The sequence below is a fragment of the Babylonia areolata genome, chromosome 22, assembly GCF_041734735.1.
Source record: "Babylonia areolata isolate BAREFJ2019XMU chromosome 22, ASM4173473v1, whole genome shotgun sequence".
Taxonomy (NCBI): Eukaryota; Metazoa; Mollusca; class Gastropoda; order Neogastropoda; family Buccinidae; genus Babylonia; species Babylonia areolata.
Window position 1 is genome coordinate 32822133 of NC_134897.1, and position 17500 is coordinate 32839632.

Consider the following 17500-nt stretch of genomic DNA (forward strand, 5'->3'; position numbering starts at 1 on the left):
CTGTCTGTCTGTCTGTCTCTCTCTCCCTCTCTCCCTCTCTCTCCGTGGCCAGTTGGCTTCAGTTTCCCTGCATGAATGAATGAATGAATGAATAATAATAATTTAAAAAAAAAAAAAAAATACAGTGCTTATATGGCGCAGTGCATCAATGAACGTGTGCATGAATGAATGAATGAATGATGGTAATAATAATGATAATACAGTACTTATATGGCTTAGTGCAATATGATAATAATAATAATAATGATGATGATGATGATGATGATGATGATGATACAGTACTTATGAGGCGCAGTGCCTCAATGAACGTGTGTATGAATGAACGAATATACTACTACGACTACTACTACTACTACTAAGAAGAAGAATGATAGTGATAATGATAATAGTAATAAGACAGTACTTATTTGGCGCAGTGCAACAAGTGAACGTGTGTATGAATGAATGAATGAATGAATGAATAATAATAATAATAAGCAGAAGAATGATGATGATGATAGTAATAATAATGAAAAGAAGACGAATGATGATGATGATGATGATGATGATGATGATGATGATGATGAAGATGATAACAATACAGTATTTATATAGCGCAGTGCGTCAGTGAATGAACGAATACTGAAATGAATGAACGGACCACCTCTAAAGCCAATCAAGCCATTTATTTCATTCATTCCTTTATACCTTCATTCCTTCACTCACACCCTCCCTCCCTCCCTCCCTCCCTCACTCATTCCTTCACGCTGTGCACGTGCAGAAGGTGGGCTGTGACTACCGCCTGGGGTCCCACCGCCAGCTGGACCTGTGTGGCGTGTGCGGGGGCCACAACTCCTGCCTCAAGGGAGGCAAGCCGCACAAGGGACGCTACCAGTGGCGGGAGGCGGGGCTGGCTCAGTGCTCCGCGTCCTGTGGTGTAGGTAACCTCCCTTTACTCACTCATTCCTTTTGGGGGGGCGGGGGGGGGGGGGGGGGGGGATTTTATTTAGCTTGGGAGAGAATTAACTGGGGGGGGGATGGGGGGGGAAGGGGAGGGAGTTTAGGGGGGGGGGGGGGTAATTCAGTGTGTGTGTGTGTGTGTGTGTGTGTGTGTGTGTGTGTGTGTTCAGACATCTGTGTATGCATATGCGTGGAGTGATGGCCTAGAGGTAACGTGTCCGCCTAGGAAGCGAGAGAATCTGAGCGCTCTGGTTCGAATCACGGTACAGTCGCCAATATTTTCTCCCCCTCCACTAGACCTTGAGGTGGTTTAGACGCTAGACATTCGGAGGAGACGATAAACTGCGGTCCCGTGTGCAGCATGCACTTAGCACACGTAAAAGAACCCACGGCAACAAAAGGGTTGTCCCTGGCAAAATTCAGCAGAAAAACCCACTTCAATGGGAAAAAATAATAAAACTGCAAGCAGAAAAAAATACCTTGGGAGAACAGCCCGAATTTCACACAGAGAAATTTGTTGTGACAAAAAAGAGAAATACAAATACAAATGATTATGTCTTTGTACGTTTTAGTGACTTCAATGAGTGTGTGTGTATGTAATTGTGTGTGTGAGTGTGTGTATGTGTGTGTGTGTGTGTGTGTGTGCTTGCGCGTGCGCGTGCGTGCGCGCGCAAGCGGGGTCCCACCCGCAATAATGTAACCAGTCCATTTTTAATGGCAAACCAACAGCAAAGTGACATGGTAGATTCTTAACTCTTGTCTATCTGAATCAGAAGTTAAGTTAGCAGAAACTGCGTGTGCAGCAACTATTAATCTGCCAGTGACTGGTTTGCACAGGGGTGCAGGTGTCGGTGTTTCGTTGCCATGACACCATCCGTAAACGTCAGGTGAACGACAAGCGATGCTTGCGAAGTGCTCTCCCTTCCGGAAGGAAGCAGAAGTGCTTCCGGCGACGATGTCCTCCTGCGTATGTGGAAGATCATCATTATTATTATTATTATTGTTGTTGTTGTTGTTAGTTTCTGTTTTTTTGTGCCACAGTGTGTGTGTGTGTGTGTGTGTGTGTGTGTGTGTGTGTCTGTCTGTCTGTCTGTCTGTCTGTCTGTCTGTGTCTGTGTTCTGTGTGTATGTGTGTCTGTGTCTGTGTGTATGTCTGTGTGTGTGTGTACTTGTGTCTGTGTCTGTGTGATTTACATGTTTATTCATAAAAAAATGCCCTCCTGCGTATGTGGAAAATTATTATTATTATTATTACTACTATCATTTCTACAATTACTATTACTGTTTGTTTCTGTTGTTTATTTGTTTTTTGCCACAGTGTGTGTGTGTGTGTGTGTGTGTGTGTGTGTGTGTGTGTGTGTGTGTGTGTGTGTGTGTGTGTGTGTGTGTGTGTGTGATTTATATATTTATTCATAAAAAAGCAGTCAACCGTAAATGGTGAATTTCGGTTTTGTGTTGTGCTGCTGTCACACACACACACACACACACACACACACACACACACACACACACACACACACACCCCAATTAACTCAATGAACCCTGCTCTCGAGCTTTGCTCTGGTGTTTCAACGGTTTTCATGTTCATACATAAGGCATAATCCTCAAATAAAGGGAACTATAACTTCTACAGTATTTCCGTCCACATGCAATTTAGAGGAGGAAAAACAGTTTATTTTGTGCACTTTTTTTTTTAGCATCAATATGGCATGGAAGCCTGCTGAGGCTGTAAACTTCCCCAGGCCGGGGTTGAATGGGTTAGGACAGATGCATATCATACCCAATACTTTGTTGTTGCTGTTGCTTTGTGACGTGACAATAGGACACCGCGAGGTTGAATGAGTTAAGGCAGATGCATATCACACCTAATACTTTATACGTTATTGTTATTGTTGTTGCATTTCCTGTTGATGATGTTGTATGTTGCTGTGTGACCTGACGATCTGACCACTGCGCGGGTTTGAGTGGATTAAGGCAGATGTATATCACGCCTAATACTTTATTGTTATTGTTGTTGTTGTTGCTTTTACTGTTGTTAGTTGTTGCTGTGTGACCTGACGACCTGACCTCCGCGGGGTTGAATGGGTTAAGGCAGATGCATATCATACCTAAAATCTTATTATTATTGTTGTTGTTGCTGTTGCGTTTGCTGTTGATGCTGTTGTATGTTGCTGTGTGACCTGACGATCTGACCACCGCGGGTTTGAGTGGGTAAAGGCAGATGTATATCATACCTAAAACTTTATTGTTATTGTTGTTGTTGTTGCATTTGCTGTTGTTGCTGTTGGTTGTTGCTGTGTGACCTGACGATCTGACCACAGCGGAGCTGAATGGGTTAAGGCAGAAGCATAGCATGCCTAATACGTTATTGTTATTATTGTTGTTGTTGCTTTTACTGCTGTTGTTGCTGTTGGTTGTTGCTGTGTGACCTGACGATCTGACCACAGCGGAGCTGAATGGGTTAAGGCAGAAGCATAGCATGCCTAATACGTTATTGTTATTGTTGTTGCTTTTGCTGTTGTCGCTGTTGGTTGTTGCTGTGTGAGCTGACGATCTGACCCGCTTGCAGGTGGAAGATCTTCCCGTGGCAGGCTTGCAGCGTGACCTGCGGGGGCGGGGTCCGGGCACGTGCGGTCCGCTGCATGGATACCCTGAGTGACGGTCGTCAGCAGTGGCTGCACGACAGCTTCTGTCCCCAGCCCCGCCCCTCGCTGTCGCAGCCCTGCAGCCGTCAGATGTGCCCCACCTGGTACGCCGGCCAGTGGTCCCCTGTGAGTATTGTGATTATTGGTTGTTGTTGGGTTTGTGTTGTTGCTGTTGTTGAAAAAACCCCGAACTAATTGTCACCATGTTGGCTTATCTATAAACATGTTGAATAACTGATTTTCTTTGGGGGGGTGGGGGGTTTTGGTCTTTTTTTGTTTTGTTTTTGTTTGTTGTTTGTTTGTTTTGTTGTGTGTTTTTTCTGTTTTACACCACACATGAATTTCTCTGGTTGGGATAATAAAGTATTCTGTTTTCTGTGTATTCTGTGTTCTGTTTCCATCATAATCAACGGCAGCAGTGTCATAGTCACCCTCCTCCTCATCATCAGTCAGCAGTAGCAACAGCAGCAACAGTGTCATCATCACACGCATCATCATCATCATCATCATCATCATCATCATCATCATCAGTCATCATCGTCGTTGTCGTCGTCGTCGTGGTGATCATCATCATCATTATCATCATCATCATCATCATCATCATCAGTCAGCAGCAGCAGAAGCAACAGTGTCATGGTCACCCACCTCCTCCTCTTCCTCCTCCTCCTCCTCTTCATCATTATAATCATCACCATCATCTCCATCATAATTATCATCAGCAGCAGTGTTATGGTCACCCTCATCATCATCATCATCATCAGTCAGCAGCAGCAGCAGTAGCAACAGCAGCTACAGTGTCATCATCAGCCTTATCACCCTCATCACCATCATCATCATCATCAATCGTCGTCGTCGTTGTCGTCATCATCATCATTATCTTTATTGTTAGGACTAGTATAAGTGCTACTACTTCTTTATTATTATCATCAGCATCACCCTCACCGGCACCATCATCATCGTCATCATCATCATCATCATCAGTAGTAATCGTAGTAGTAGAAGTAGTAGTAATAGTAGTGCGCGCGCGCGCCCGCGTGCACACACACACACACACACACACACACACACACACACACACACAAACCCTGTGCAACAGGGCAGCTGTTCCTGGTGAAATTTTGTGGAGCGGTCCAAGCATATGTGTGTGTGTGTGTGTGTGTGTGTGTGTGTGCATGTGTGCGTGTCTCGCCTTTTAGTGCCGTGTCCCACACGATGCACGACGTTATAACAGCGTTATGACGTATAACATTCACAGTACAGCGTGACGTCATAACAATGTGGTGGTGATGACGTGTGGTGGTGTCGACATTACAGCGTGACGTCATAACAATGATTATGATGACGTGTGGTGGTGTCGGCAGTGCAGCGCGACGTCATAGCAATGTGGGGTTGTTGATGACGTGTACGTGTGGTGGTGTGTTGATGACATTGCAGCTTGACGTCATAGCAATGTGGGGTTGTTGATGACGTGTACGTGCGGTTGTGTGTGACAATGACAGTGCAGCGTGACGTCATAACAATGTGGGGAGGTGTTGATGACGTGTACATGTGGTGGTGGTGGTGGTGTGTCGATGACAGTGCAGCGTGACGTGCGGGTGGGGAGAGCAGGTGCGGGAGGTGGTGTGTCGTCACGAGGGGGACAAATTTTGCGAGCCGGACACCAAGCCCGTCACGCGCCGCAACTGCACCACCAACTTCCCCTGCCACGACCGTGACGGTCAGTCTGTCCGTGTGTGTGTGTGTGTGTGTGTGTGTGTGTGTGTGTGTGTGTGTTTTTCCTGGAAGGGGCAGGTGATGAGAGGAGTGGAGACGGAGGGGGGAGGGTGGAGCTGGGTGGGGGGGGGGTGGAGGGAAGGGAGAGGGGCGTGAGGGTCACAGAGGATGTCTGATGATGATGGTGGTATAATGATGGGGGGCTGGAAGGTGGTGGTGGGGGGGGGGAGCATGACGAAGAGGATGAGGGGGTGGGTGGTAGTGGCTGTGGTTGTGGTGGTGGTGGTGGTGTTGATGATGTGTGGTGGTGGTGGTGGTGTCGGTGATGGTGGTGGTGGTGGCTGTGATGGTGGTGGTGATGATGATGATAATAATGATTGTCGTGGTGGTGGTGATGGTGATGATGATGGTAGTTGCGGTGGTGGTGGCTATGGTAGTGAAGGTGATGATGGTGATGGTGATGGAAGTTGTGGCGGTGGTGATGGTGATGATTATGGTGATGGTGGCGGTGGTGGTGATGATGATGATGATGGTGATGATGGTTGTGGTGGTGATTGTGGTGGTCATGTTAATGATAATGGTGGTGTTTGGGGGATGATGATGATGGTGACGATGGTGATGATGGTAGTGAATGTTTTGGTGTTGGTGAAGATGATGATAATGATGATGATGATGATGATGATGATGGTAATGGTGGTGGTGACGATGTTGATTCTATTTCAGACATCTGTGGGGGTTAGGGGTGGGGGGTGGGGGGGGGGGTTGGGGGAATCCAACCTCTAGGTAGTTTGTATTTATTTCTTGTCTTTTGCTTCTTTGTTGTTGCCGTTGTTTTGTTTTAGTTCTAAGTCTGGCATCGTGATTTAACAATCGCGAAATAGCGCATAGCGACGTCTCGTGGAAGACTACTTAAGTTCACTTCTGTTACTATACCTACATATGCTATTCCTGTTGCTACTCATGCTCTCGTACTGCTGCTGCTATAGCTGCTGCTGCTGGCAGGTATGACATCATTCTGTTTCTCCGTTGCAGATCCTCGATACATTGCTGAAAAGGATGACAACAGTAAGTTTTTGTTTGTTTGTTTGTTGTTGTTTTTTTTCTCTCGTTTTCTTTATTTTGTATGTAACAACTGATTTTGTGGTCAAATACGAAACAGGTTTGAGGGACACATATACACGCACATATATATGCACATACATACGCGCGCGCGCGCGAGCACACACACACACACACACACACACACACACACACACACAAGAATGCACACCCACACTCACACCCACATCCACGAACAATCTCTCTCTCTCTCTCTCTCTCTCTCTCACACACACACACACACACACAAAAGAATGTACACCCACACTCTCACCCACATCCACGAGCAATCTCTCTCTCTCTCTCTCTCTCTCTCTCTCTCTCTCTCTCTCTCTCTCTCTCACACACACACACACACACACACACACACACACACAAGAATGTACACCCACATCCACAAACAGTCACGCTCTCTCACTCTCTCTCTCTCACTCTCTCTCTCTCTCTCTCGTTCTCTCTCTCTCTCTCTCTCTCTCTCTCTCTCTCTCTCTCTCTCTCTCTCTCTCTCTCTCTCAGTGAGTCACCCCCTCTGTCTGTCTGACTACCTGTCTGTCTTCGTCTCCCTCTCTCCCTCTTTATCTGTTTGTCCCAGACTCTCTGTCTCGACCTACCCTTACCTCTATATCTCTATATCTCTCTTATCTCCGATTCCCTTTCTCTTTCCTCCGTCTCTCTGTCTCTCCTCTCTCTTCCTCCGTCTCTCTGTCTCTCCTCTCTCTCCTCCGTCTCTCTGTCTCTCCTCTCTCTTCCTCAGTCTCTCTGTCTCTCCTCTCTCTTCCTCCGTCTCTCTGTCTCTCCTCTCTCTTCCTCAGTCTCTCTGTCTCTCCTCTCTCTTCCTCAGTCTCCCATGTGGGATTAAATCATTATGTCCATGTTCTCTCTCTCTCTCTCTCTTTCTCTGTCTGCCTGTCTCTGTCTCCGTGTCTCTCTCTGTGTCTCTCTCTTTCTGTCTCCGTCTCTCTCTGTCTCTCTCCCTCTCTCTCTCTCTCTCTGAAATGTTTATATTTCAGTGTTTCGGTGTTCAGTGTTCTCTCTCTCTATCTGTCTGTCTGTCTGTATGTTTGTGTCTCTCTGTCCCTCTCTCTGTCTCTGTCTGTCTGTCTCTGTCTGTCTGTCTCTCTCTCTCTCTGTGCCTCAAATTCGCCGTTTCTCCCCTCCCCCTATATTTCGGTATCTCTATCTCTCTCTGTATCTCTTTGTATCTATCTTTGTCTCTGTCTCTGTCTGTCTGTCTGTCTGTCTCTACCACCCACACCTCTATCCATCTCTCTTCCTTTCAAAGTTTGTTCGTACCTACCAACCAGATTAAGTACCTTCCTTCATAGTCACATCAGATGGTGTGTTTTACAAACAATATCACCTGAACAGTCGAGCGTCAGGAGCTGACCCTCAAGGAGTCGCCCAAGGGAGACGTCCAGCCCTTTGAGGCCCTGGTGGACGTGGTCCGTGAGGAGGACCTCGACAATGAGGACATGAGCACCCCAAAGTGAGTGCATCAGCACTGGTGTAGCTCCGTCCCCACTTTCTTCTTCTTCTTCTGCTTGTCGTTGTGTGTGTGTGTGTGTGTGTGTGTGTGTGTGTGTGTGTGTGTGTGTTCTTCTTCTGCTTGTTCTTGTCCTTGTGTGTGTGTGTGTGTGTGTGTGTGTGTGTGTTTTCTTCTTCTGCTTGTTCTTGTCCTTGTGTGTGTGTGTGTTTGTGTGAACGCTTTTTTATCAGAAGATATATTTTGCAGTGTAGTTTTTATGATGATATTAAATAGTCTCATGATTCATTTGCTGGATTAAATGGGTATCGTACGTGAGTCATGAAGGCCTTTGTCTCCTTTACTTTAGCTTTTTTTTTTTCTTTTCTTCTTTTTCTCGTTTCTGGGTTTTTGTTTTGTTTTGCTTTTCTTTTCTGGTTTTTTTTTTTTTTTTTTTTTGGGGGGGGGGGGGGGGGGGGGTCGTTTTTTTAATTTATTCCCGTACTGTATCCACCAATCTCCTTTTCTTCTTGTTCAGTCTTTTAGATCCTCTCATAACTGGAGTGTTACAATAAAACGCACTGGCGAAGAAAAAAAAAAACAAAGAAAAGAAGCAGCAGAATGATAATTTTCTCCAATTCGATTGCAAAACTGCACACTTGTGGGTGTGCGGGGAAAAAACGTATGTTTTACTGTGATTTCAATGACGTCAGGTTCGTCATCTCCAACTGGAGCGCGTGCAGCGTGACGTGTGGCAAAGGATTACGTCAGCGTTACGTCAGATGTCAAGTGCGTCTGGTGTACATTCGGGACATTGTGGATCTGGATGACATCGAGTGTCAGGGTGAGTTTGATGATGGGGATTTGTTTCTGTCTGGTTTCCCTTTTTTTTTTTTTTTTTTTTTTTTTTTTTAGTATTACTATTATTATTACTACTACCTTTTTCTATATTATAATTCTTATTCATTTATTTATTTATTTATGTAAGCTTATCTATTATTTATTCCCCCGTTTTGGGGTTTTTTTTGTTGTTTTTTTTTGTGTGTGTTTTTTTTGTGTTTTTTTTATCAAGGCCTGACTAAGCGCGTTGGGTTACGCTGCTGGTCAGGCATCTGCTTGGCAGATGTGGTGTAGCGTATATGGTTTGGCCGAACGCAGTGACGCCTCCTTGAGCTACTGAAACTGAAACTGAAACTCACTTTTTTCTTTTTCTTTTTTTTCTTTTTTTTGGTACTTTTTCTGGTTTTGTGTTTTTAACAACAAACAAGTGCTGTTTACTTTTGGAAAGGCAATGAGCGTCTTGTGTTCAGTTCTATTTCTTTCTTTCTTTCTTTCTTTCTTTCTTTTTTGTCATGTCAAATGATTATTTTTTACCTTTGTCGATTTTCACTTTGTTTTTGTTTTTTAATATATTTTGTGTATACGTTCTCTTTTTTTTCTCCTCAGATTGTGTATATTAAAAAAAAAAAAAAATTCTACTTACATTTTTCCTCACTTTTTACCCACCTGTTTTCTTCTGCTTTCTTTCTTTCATTCATTCTCCGTTTCTTTTGTTTCTTTCTTCTCTCTCTCTCTCTCTCGCTGTCTTTCTTTCTTTCATTCTTTGTTTTCCTTAATTAAATTACATGGAATGGCTGTTGATTATTTGCTTGTTCAATCTGCTGATTGATGACTGACCAAATGACTGATCAACCTGCCCGACCAACTGACTTGAGTGGTTGATTATTTGATTGAATAATTGATTGTTTAACCTATCTCTTGACTGATTGATTGATGAACCTTTCTCTTGACTGATTGATTGATTGATTGATTGATTCACTGACTGAGCAATTGGCACATGGATGAGTTGATCAAAAAGGGTGTTTTCTTAATTGGTTGTTTAAACTGTTGATTCATCTTTTTATCTGTTGGTTGATTGATTGATGATTGATTGACTGATTGGTTGCTTGCTTGCTTGCTTGATTGATTGACTGACTGATTGATCGAATGGTTGATTGATTGACGAATGATTGATTGATTGAATGATTCATTAACTGAATGATTGATTGACTGAATGATTGATCGATTGATTGATTGACTGATTGATTGACTGACTTAATGACTGACTGACTTAATAACTAACTGACTGACTGACTGACTGACTGATTGATTGATTGATGGATGGATGGATGCGGTGTGTGCAGGGCGGAAACCTGCAGTGTCTGAGGAGTGTCAGCTGGAGCCGTGTTATGAGGACTACGAATGGCGAAACATGGGTATGACACAGTGCGACCGTAGCTGTCTTGGAGGTGAGCAGCACTCTGTGTGTGGGAAGTGGGCGTCGCGGTTGGCGTGAGGGTGTGGCGAGTGTTTGCGTGTGCTGTGTGTGTGTGTGTGTGTGTGGGCGCGCCTGCGCGCATGTGTGTGTCTGTGTGTGTGTGTGGAAAAGAGAAAGACAGAGACAGACAGACAGAGAGATGGAGGCAGAAAACGCTATAATTACCAGCCATTACAATGACCCACGGGTGCACCGGTGATCCGCGTAACAGATTTTAGTGTTTGCAACAATAACAACAACGACAACACCAGGATGATGATGGTGATGATGATGACGACGATGATGGTGATGATGATGATGACGACGACGAAGGCGATGACGATGATGATGATGATGATGATGACGAAGGTGGTGATTGTTCTGATGAGAATGATAATGGTGTTGGTGATGATGACGATGACGATGACGATGATGACGACCACATCAAGGATGACACGATGACTCTCTAGGGACACAGGAGTCGGTGACAGCCTGCGTGCACAAGGTCAACCTGACCCGGGCGCCTGAAGACTTCTGTAAAGAGGACGTCCCCATCCCAGTGGAGAGGCGAGTCTGTAACGACTTCCCCTGCCCTCAGAGGTGAGTAGAAAGTGAAGGGTTATCTCCCTCTCTCTGTCTCTCTGTCTTTGTCTGTCTGTCTCTGTCTGTCTCTCTGTATCTCTTCCTCTCTTTCTCTGTATTTATGTCTCCCTCCCTCTCCCTCTCTGTCTGTGTCTGTGTCTCTGTCTGTCTCTCTGTATCTCTTCCTCTCTTTCTCTGTATTTATGTCTCCCTCCCTCTCCCTCTCTGTCTGTGTCTGTGTCTCTGTCTCTCTCTCACTGTCTGTCTCTGTCTCTCTTTCTCTCTCCTTCGCTCTTTCTCTTCCCCCTCCTCTCTCCCTCTCTGTATGTCAGTCAATTTGTCTGTCTTTCTGACACTTTTTATGAAGTTTAAATTATACTTGCTACTATTTGTTTTATCCCATAAATGTTTTTGAATGTTATGCGCTCTGTAACGGTTGCGGATGAATGTGTGTCGAGTGCGTGCGTGCGTGTGTGTGTGTGTGTGTGTGTGTGTTTGCAAGCGTGTGTGTATGTGTGTGTGTGTGTTGTTGTTGTCGTTGTTGTTAGGGGAGGGGGGTGGACGTGAGGACAGTCTTTTCTATTTGCATGGTTTCGGTTTAGTTTTGTTACATAGTACAGACGCTATACTGGATGAAAGACGAAAAATCACATAACTGATTTTTTAATATTCTCGAAAATAAAGAAGTTTGCCATGTTTTTGCTGTTATTGTTTATTTGTTTGGTTTGGGTTTTTTTGATTGTTTGTTTGTTTTTTGGGGTTTTTTTTGTTTGTTTTGTTGTTGTTGTTTTGTTGTAGCTTCATGTACCTGGGAGCAACCCTGTCCAAAGACGGCACCTGCACAGCAGAAATCCGAAATAGGATTAATTCTGCAACGGCAGCGATGGCCAGACTGAACAGGGTATGGAAGAGTAATATCAGATTCCACACAAAATTCCTGCTCTACAAGTCACTGGTGGTCTCCATCCTCTTATATGGATGTGAGACATGGACACTGATGGCAGAAACAGAAAGAAGAATCCAAGCATTCGAAACCAAGTGCTTGAGGAGACTACTACACATCTCCTACAAGGAGCACAAGACCAATGACTATGTGCGGAACCTGGTCAGCAACCTTGTTGGGCCCCAAGAACCACTGCTGGCGACTGTCAAACGACGGAAGATGGCATGGTTTGGTCACGTCATACGACATAACACCCTCTCCAAAACCATCCTGCAAGGGACTGTAGAGGGAGGGCGGCAGAAAAAGAGCTGGTCTGACAACGTCAAGGAATGGACCAAAATGACGATGCCAGATCTCCTCACGACAGCTGCCAACAGAACGGCGTGGCGATCTATGACATCTTCCTCATGTCCCCCCCAACGACCCCAGCGGTCGAGGGAATGAGTGAGTGAGTGAGTGAGTTTTGTTGTTGTTGTGTTTCTTTTTTGTTGCATTTGTAGTTGATGGGTTTTTGTTGTTGTTGTTGTTTATTTGTCTCTCAGATGGAGGATCGGGGATTTCGGAGAGTGTTCCGTGACGTGCGGCGGGGGCATGATGTCACGTGAGGTCACGTGCATCCAGGAGGTGAGCCGATTGGTCAGCAAGGTGCTGACGCTGCCGGACTACATGTGCCAGAAGCCCGTGCCCCAGCGTGCCCGCCAGTGCAACGTCCAGTTCTGCCCGGCTGACTGGGCAGCGGGGTTTTGGTCTGAGGTGGGTGCCCGAATGACAATTTTTGGTGGTGTTGTTGTGGTTCTTTATTTGGTTTTATTCATTTGACGGCGCGCAATAGCTGAGTATTTAAAGCGTTGGACTTTCAATCTGAGGGTCCCGGGTTCGAATCTCGGTAACGGCGCCTGGTGGGTAATGGGTGGGGATTTTTTTCGATCTCCCAGGTCAACATGTGTGCAGACCTACTTTGTGCCTGATCCCCCGTACGCAAGCAAAAAATCAAAGACGCACGTTAAAGATCCTGTAACTCATGTCAGCATTCGGTGGGTTATGGAACAAGAACATACCCAGCATGCACATCCCCGAAGACGGAGTATAGATGCCTACATGGCGGGGTAAAAGCCCACTCGTGTACATAAGAGAGAACATGGGAGTTGCAGCCCATGAACGAAGAAGAAGAAGATGTTTTATTCATTTTAAGAAATAGGCACAATAAAGGCCTTTTTATTGCAAAGAAGAAATGCATTAAAATGAATAAAACTTCTTCTTCTTCTTCTTCTTTATGTTAACCGGGCAGAATTGTAATAAAAAAAAGGCCTTTATTGTGCCTATTTCCTTACCCACGAAAGATTCAATTAATCATTCAATCAGCACCCTGAGTCAGTAAAGGAGAATCAACTCATTGAACAGTTAAAAATATATAGACAGACAGCAACAGCATAAAATTGAAAGATATTCATATATATATAAAACATGAGAATATTAGAATGTTACTTGTAAATAAATATGACTTCCATGTAACAAATTCTTTTTTTGTGTACCGATATCTGATTGTGCCGAGACATTCGACGAGTCCACAGGGGACGGAACTCGCGTCATGTCAGATATAACAAAGGTTCGCTCCCTTAGACTTCACAGAGCTCCCAGTTGCTGCTGTCTTTTGGGGGATTGGGGGGGGGGGGGTAATTCCGTTCACCCTTGCAGCCTGCACCAAGTCTCCCATCCATCCGCCCGTTCCCTTATATTTGAAAACGTTGCAATACATTAAAAAAATTTGTTTACATTGTTTCATTTGAAAACACATCAACACACCTGTGTGTGTGGGTATGTCTGTGTGTGTGAACTTTTTTTCCTTCTTTTTTGTGTTTTATTTGAAAACACAACACTCCTCTGTGTGTGTGTGTGTGTTTGTGTGTGTGCGTGTGTGTGTGTGTGTGTGTGTGTGTGTGTGTGTGTTAACATCCTTTCATTTAAAAAAAAAAAGAAAAAGAAAAGAAAGTCGCAGTACACCGTTTCTTTGTAAATAGTCTTTTATTTAAAATCTTTTTAAAAAAATGTTTAAGTTTATTCATTCATCCATCCATTCATTCATTTATTCATTCATTTTCCAGGCATCATCATGATCTTTATGTTAACACATCACACAGTGCATTCTGAACTTCAAATCTTCCAAAAAAAACCCACTACCTACCGTTTCTTTCGCATTTCCAGTGCTCCGCCACCTGCGGGCAAGGGGTGCAACTGCGGCCCGTGGTGTGTCAGCGCGTGTCACGTGACGGGACGCCCATCGACGTGGACTTCTCGCACTGCCCGCCCTCCGAGAGGCCGCCGGCGGCGCGCCCGTGCGAGGTGCAGGCCTGCCCCACAGTGCGCATCAGGAGGAAGACCATGACCTTCTTCCAGCTCAACAAGATGGACAAGGTCGGGGATGCCCCCCTCACCTCCCCCCCCCCCACCTCATCCCCCCACGCCCACCCCAGCCCCCCACCCCCTCCCCCCACTTCCCTGGAATGAATGAATAAATAAATGAATGAATGAATGAATGAAATTCTTCCAGTTCAACAAGATGGACAAGGTCGGGAATGCCCCCCTTACCTCCCCCCTCCCCCCAGGAATGAATGAATGAATGATTGACCTTATTCCAGCTCAACAAGATGGACAAGGTCGGGAATGCCCCCCTTACCTCCCCACCCCCCGCCCCCCAGGAATGAATGAATGAATGATTGACCTTATTCCAGCTCAACAAGATGGACAAGGCCCCCTCAACCCCCCCACCCCCTCCCCGCCCCCCGGGAATGAATGAATAAATAAATGAATGAATGAATGATTAACCTTCTTCCAGCTCAACAAGTTGGACAAGGTCGGGGATGACCCCCCCCCCCCCCCAACCCCCGACCCCAGGAATGAATGAATGAACAAATGAATTACTTATATTTCCTTAGGGTAACAGGGTAAGGATGCTAAGCTCAGGGCGGGGGTGGAGGGGTATTATTTTTCGTCCAGCCCTCTATTGAACGTAAAAAAAAAAGAGAAAACAAATCATTGTGTCAAAAGCACCATGAACATGGCAATTGTTGATACGCAAATAAACATATACCATAGGTAAATATGAATGAGAGAGGTATGGAATTAATTCACTTACGCACACTTGCGCTCTCGAGGCCCGACTAAGCGCGTTGGGTTACGCTGCTGGTCAGGCATCTGCTTGGTAGATGTGGTGTAGCGTATATGGATTTGTCCGAACGTAGTGACGCCTCCTTGAGCTACTGATACTGATACTCACTTACGTGGTGATCCTTGCTTGTATTGTAGCGCTAAATGAAAAAAGGTATGGATAGATATTATCATTGTCATCATTAATTCCAAAACGGCCGTCTCCCCTGTGTACCCTCAGGTACGCCTGGTCGTGGGCACGCGGGCGGCCATCCTGCCGGGCACCTCCGTGGTGGTCAGCTGCCCGGCTCGGGGCATCCAGAAGCGGGCCATCGAGTGGCTCAAGGACGACCGGCCCCTCCGCAAGACTCGCCGCACCCACGTCTCCAGGAACGGCAAGCTGAGGATACGGCGAAGCCGGCCCGACAGGGATACGGCCAACTACACCTGCATCGCCGGGCCTCAGAGGGCCAGGCTGGAGATCGTGTTCAGTGACCTGTTCGCTTTGGTGGGGGTGAGAGAAGTCAGAACTCGATTTTGTGTTTTAATTTCAAAGATTAAGATTCTTTCTAGGCATGGCCTGCTCTTCCTATCTGTCCTTGCTGTTGTATATCTACTATAAAGGGTGCACACATGTATTAAGGAGGAATTGAGAGAGAGAGACAGAGAGAAGGAGAGAGAGAGGTAGGGGAGGGGTGGTTGGGGGGGGAGGGAGAAGGGTAGTGGGAGGGAGGGAGAGGGGAGGTGGGAGAGAGAGAGGTTGGCGAGACAGAGGAAGAGAGAAAGAGTAAGGGGTGGGGGAGGTGGAAGAGTGGGGGGCAGAGAGGTTGGTGAGAGGTAGGGGGTGGAGGAAAGAAATAGAGAGAAGGAAATCAGAGATGGCGTCACAGAAGGGGAAGATGGAGACGAAATGAGAATGAAAGAGAGAGAGAGAGAAAAAAAGAAATCAGTTGATGGAGACAGACAGACATACGGACACTCAGACAGACACTGACAGACAGAGAGATACAGACGTCAGTGAAGGTTGCAGGGGGGTGGGGGGGGGGATGCGAATGAAAGAATCATCAAAAGTCTGCATCATTCTGTCCACACACTCTTGCAGGAAGCGGCAATACGGGAGAAGTACCTTCTGGGCATTCTGGCCGACAGCCCCAGTGCGCCGGAGAACGAGTCAGCCTACCACAAGGACCCCTTCGACAGACAGAGACGTCCTCTGCACGTGGGTTGCTAAACATGTAACAACATATTGTGAGAGCTTTGTAATCAATGGTGTAATGTGAAGTCATTTCCAGCTTCAGTCTTTTATGAAGGACTATGACTCTTAAACTAAGAGGCAAAGTTGCATTGGCTCTTAGTGCTGCAGCCTTGGGGGCAAGTTGGGCTTTGGGAACCATCCCAACGCTTAGGCTGAGGGAGTGGGGATGAAACTCTACTCAATAATCAAATTCTAGCCTAGATGTCTAGGCGAGACAGCAGCTGCATCCTCTGCTGTTCTGACGGTCATTGTTGGACACGACTATCATACCACATTGTTGACTTACCCTTTTCAGTTCTGGACATGCTTTAAAACACACACACAAACACACACACACACACACACACACACACACACACACACAAAAACAACAAAAAAAACCAAAAAAAACAAACATTTTTTAGAATTCTCCAGCCAATATTGAATTCGAGTTAGTTTATCAACCAGTCAGTTTTCAGTTTCCGTTTCTCAAGGAGACGTCACTGCTGCTTTCGGGCAAATCCATATACGCTGCACCACATCAGCTGAGCAAGATGCTGACCAGCAATGTAACCCTGGCAATGCGCTTAGTTTGGCTTTGAGGGAAAAAAAACCCATTCCAACCAATACCGGATACGAGTTAGTTTTTCAGTCAACATGAGATATGAGTTAGCTCCTAGCCAATGTTGGTCATGAGTTGGTTTTCCAGTCCATATTAACTGAACACACATTTAGGTTTTTTCGATGCCAGCAGTGGACATGAGCTAATTCTCCAGCCAATGTTGGACACGATTTAGGTTTTCCAGCGAATATTGGGACATAATTTAGGATTTCCAGTCAATTTTGGACATAATTTAGGTTTTTTCGGTCAATATTGGACATGATTTGGGTTTTACAGCCAGTATTGTAGACGACTATAATATTGAATAATGAGCTGTTTTCCCCAGCAAACAATGGACCACCCGTGTGCAGCATGCATTTAGCGCACGTAAAAGAACCCACGGTAACAAAATGGTTATCCCTGGCAAATTCTTCAGAAAAGTGCACTGTGATAGGAAATCAAATACACTTAGAGGCAGAGAAAATTAAAAAAAAGAGTAATACAGTTCAACACAATACAAAACAAAACATTACAACACAATACTATACAATGCTGTATAGTGCAGTGCAGTACAGTACAGTACAATACAATACAATACAATACAATACAATACAGCACATCACAACACCAACACAACACAACGCACCACAACACCACACCAACCAGACCCAATCCAACAGCAGCACAACAACAACACAACACAATAAACGCGTCGTCGTCAACAACAACACAAACGTTTATTTCTTCTCCGCATCGTGAATAATGAACTGGGAATTTCAACCCCCTCCCCCTCCCTCTCTCTCTCTCTCTCTCTCTCTCTCTCTCTGTCTCTCTCTCTCTCTC

General features: G+C 45.5%; 1 protein-coding gene across 1 annotated transcript in view; it reads left to right on the top strand.

The window, feature by feature from the left end:
• The window catches only part of LOC143297102 (protein madd-4-like), a 233030-nt gene that overhangs the window by 208792 nt on the left and 6738 nt on the right, over nt 1-17500 (top strand). Inside the window, exons 4-16 of the mRNA XM_076609275.1 lie at nt 761-920; nt 1777-1906; nt 3509-3710; nt 5163-5301; nt 6330-6362; nt 7764-7881; nt 8571-8701; nt 10041-10145; nt 10624-10753; nt 12221-12431; nt 13881-14090; nt 15064-15336; nt 15925-16041. Coding sequence (XP_076465390.1) covers nt 761-920; nt 1777-1906; nt 3509-3710; nt 5163-5301; nt 6330-6362; nt 7764-7881; nt 8571-8701; nt 10041-10145; nt 10624-10753; nt 12221-12431; nt 13881-14090; nt 15064-15336; nt 15925-16041 — 1959 coding nt within the window. The remainder of the gene's footprint in view (nt 1-760; nt 921-1776; nt 1907-3508; nt 3711-5162; nt 5302-6329; nt 6363-7763; nt 7882-8570; nt 8702-10040; nt 10146-10623; nt 10754-12220; nt 12432-13880; nt 14091-15063; nt 15337-15924; nt 16042-17500) is intronic.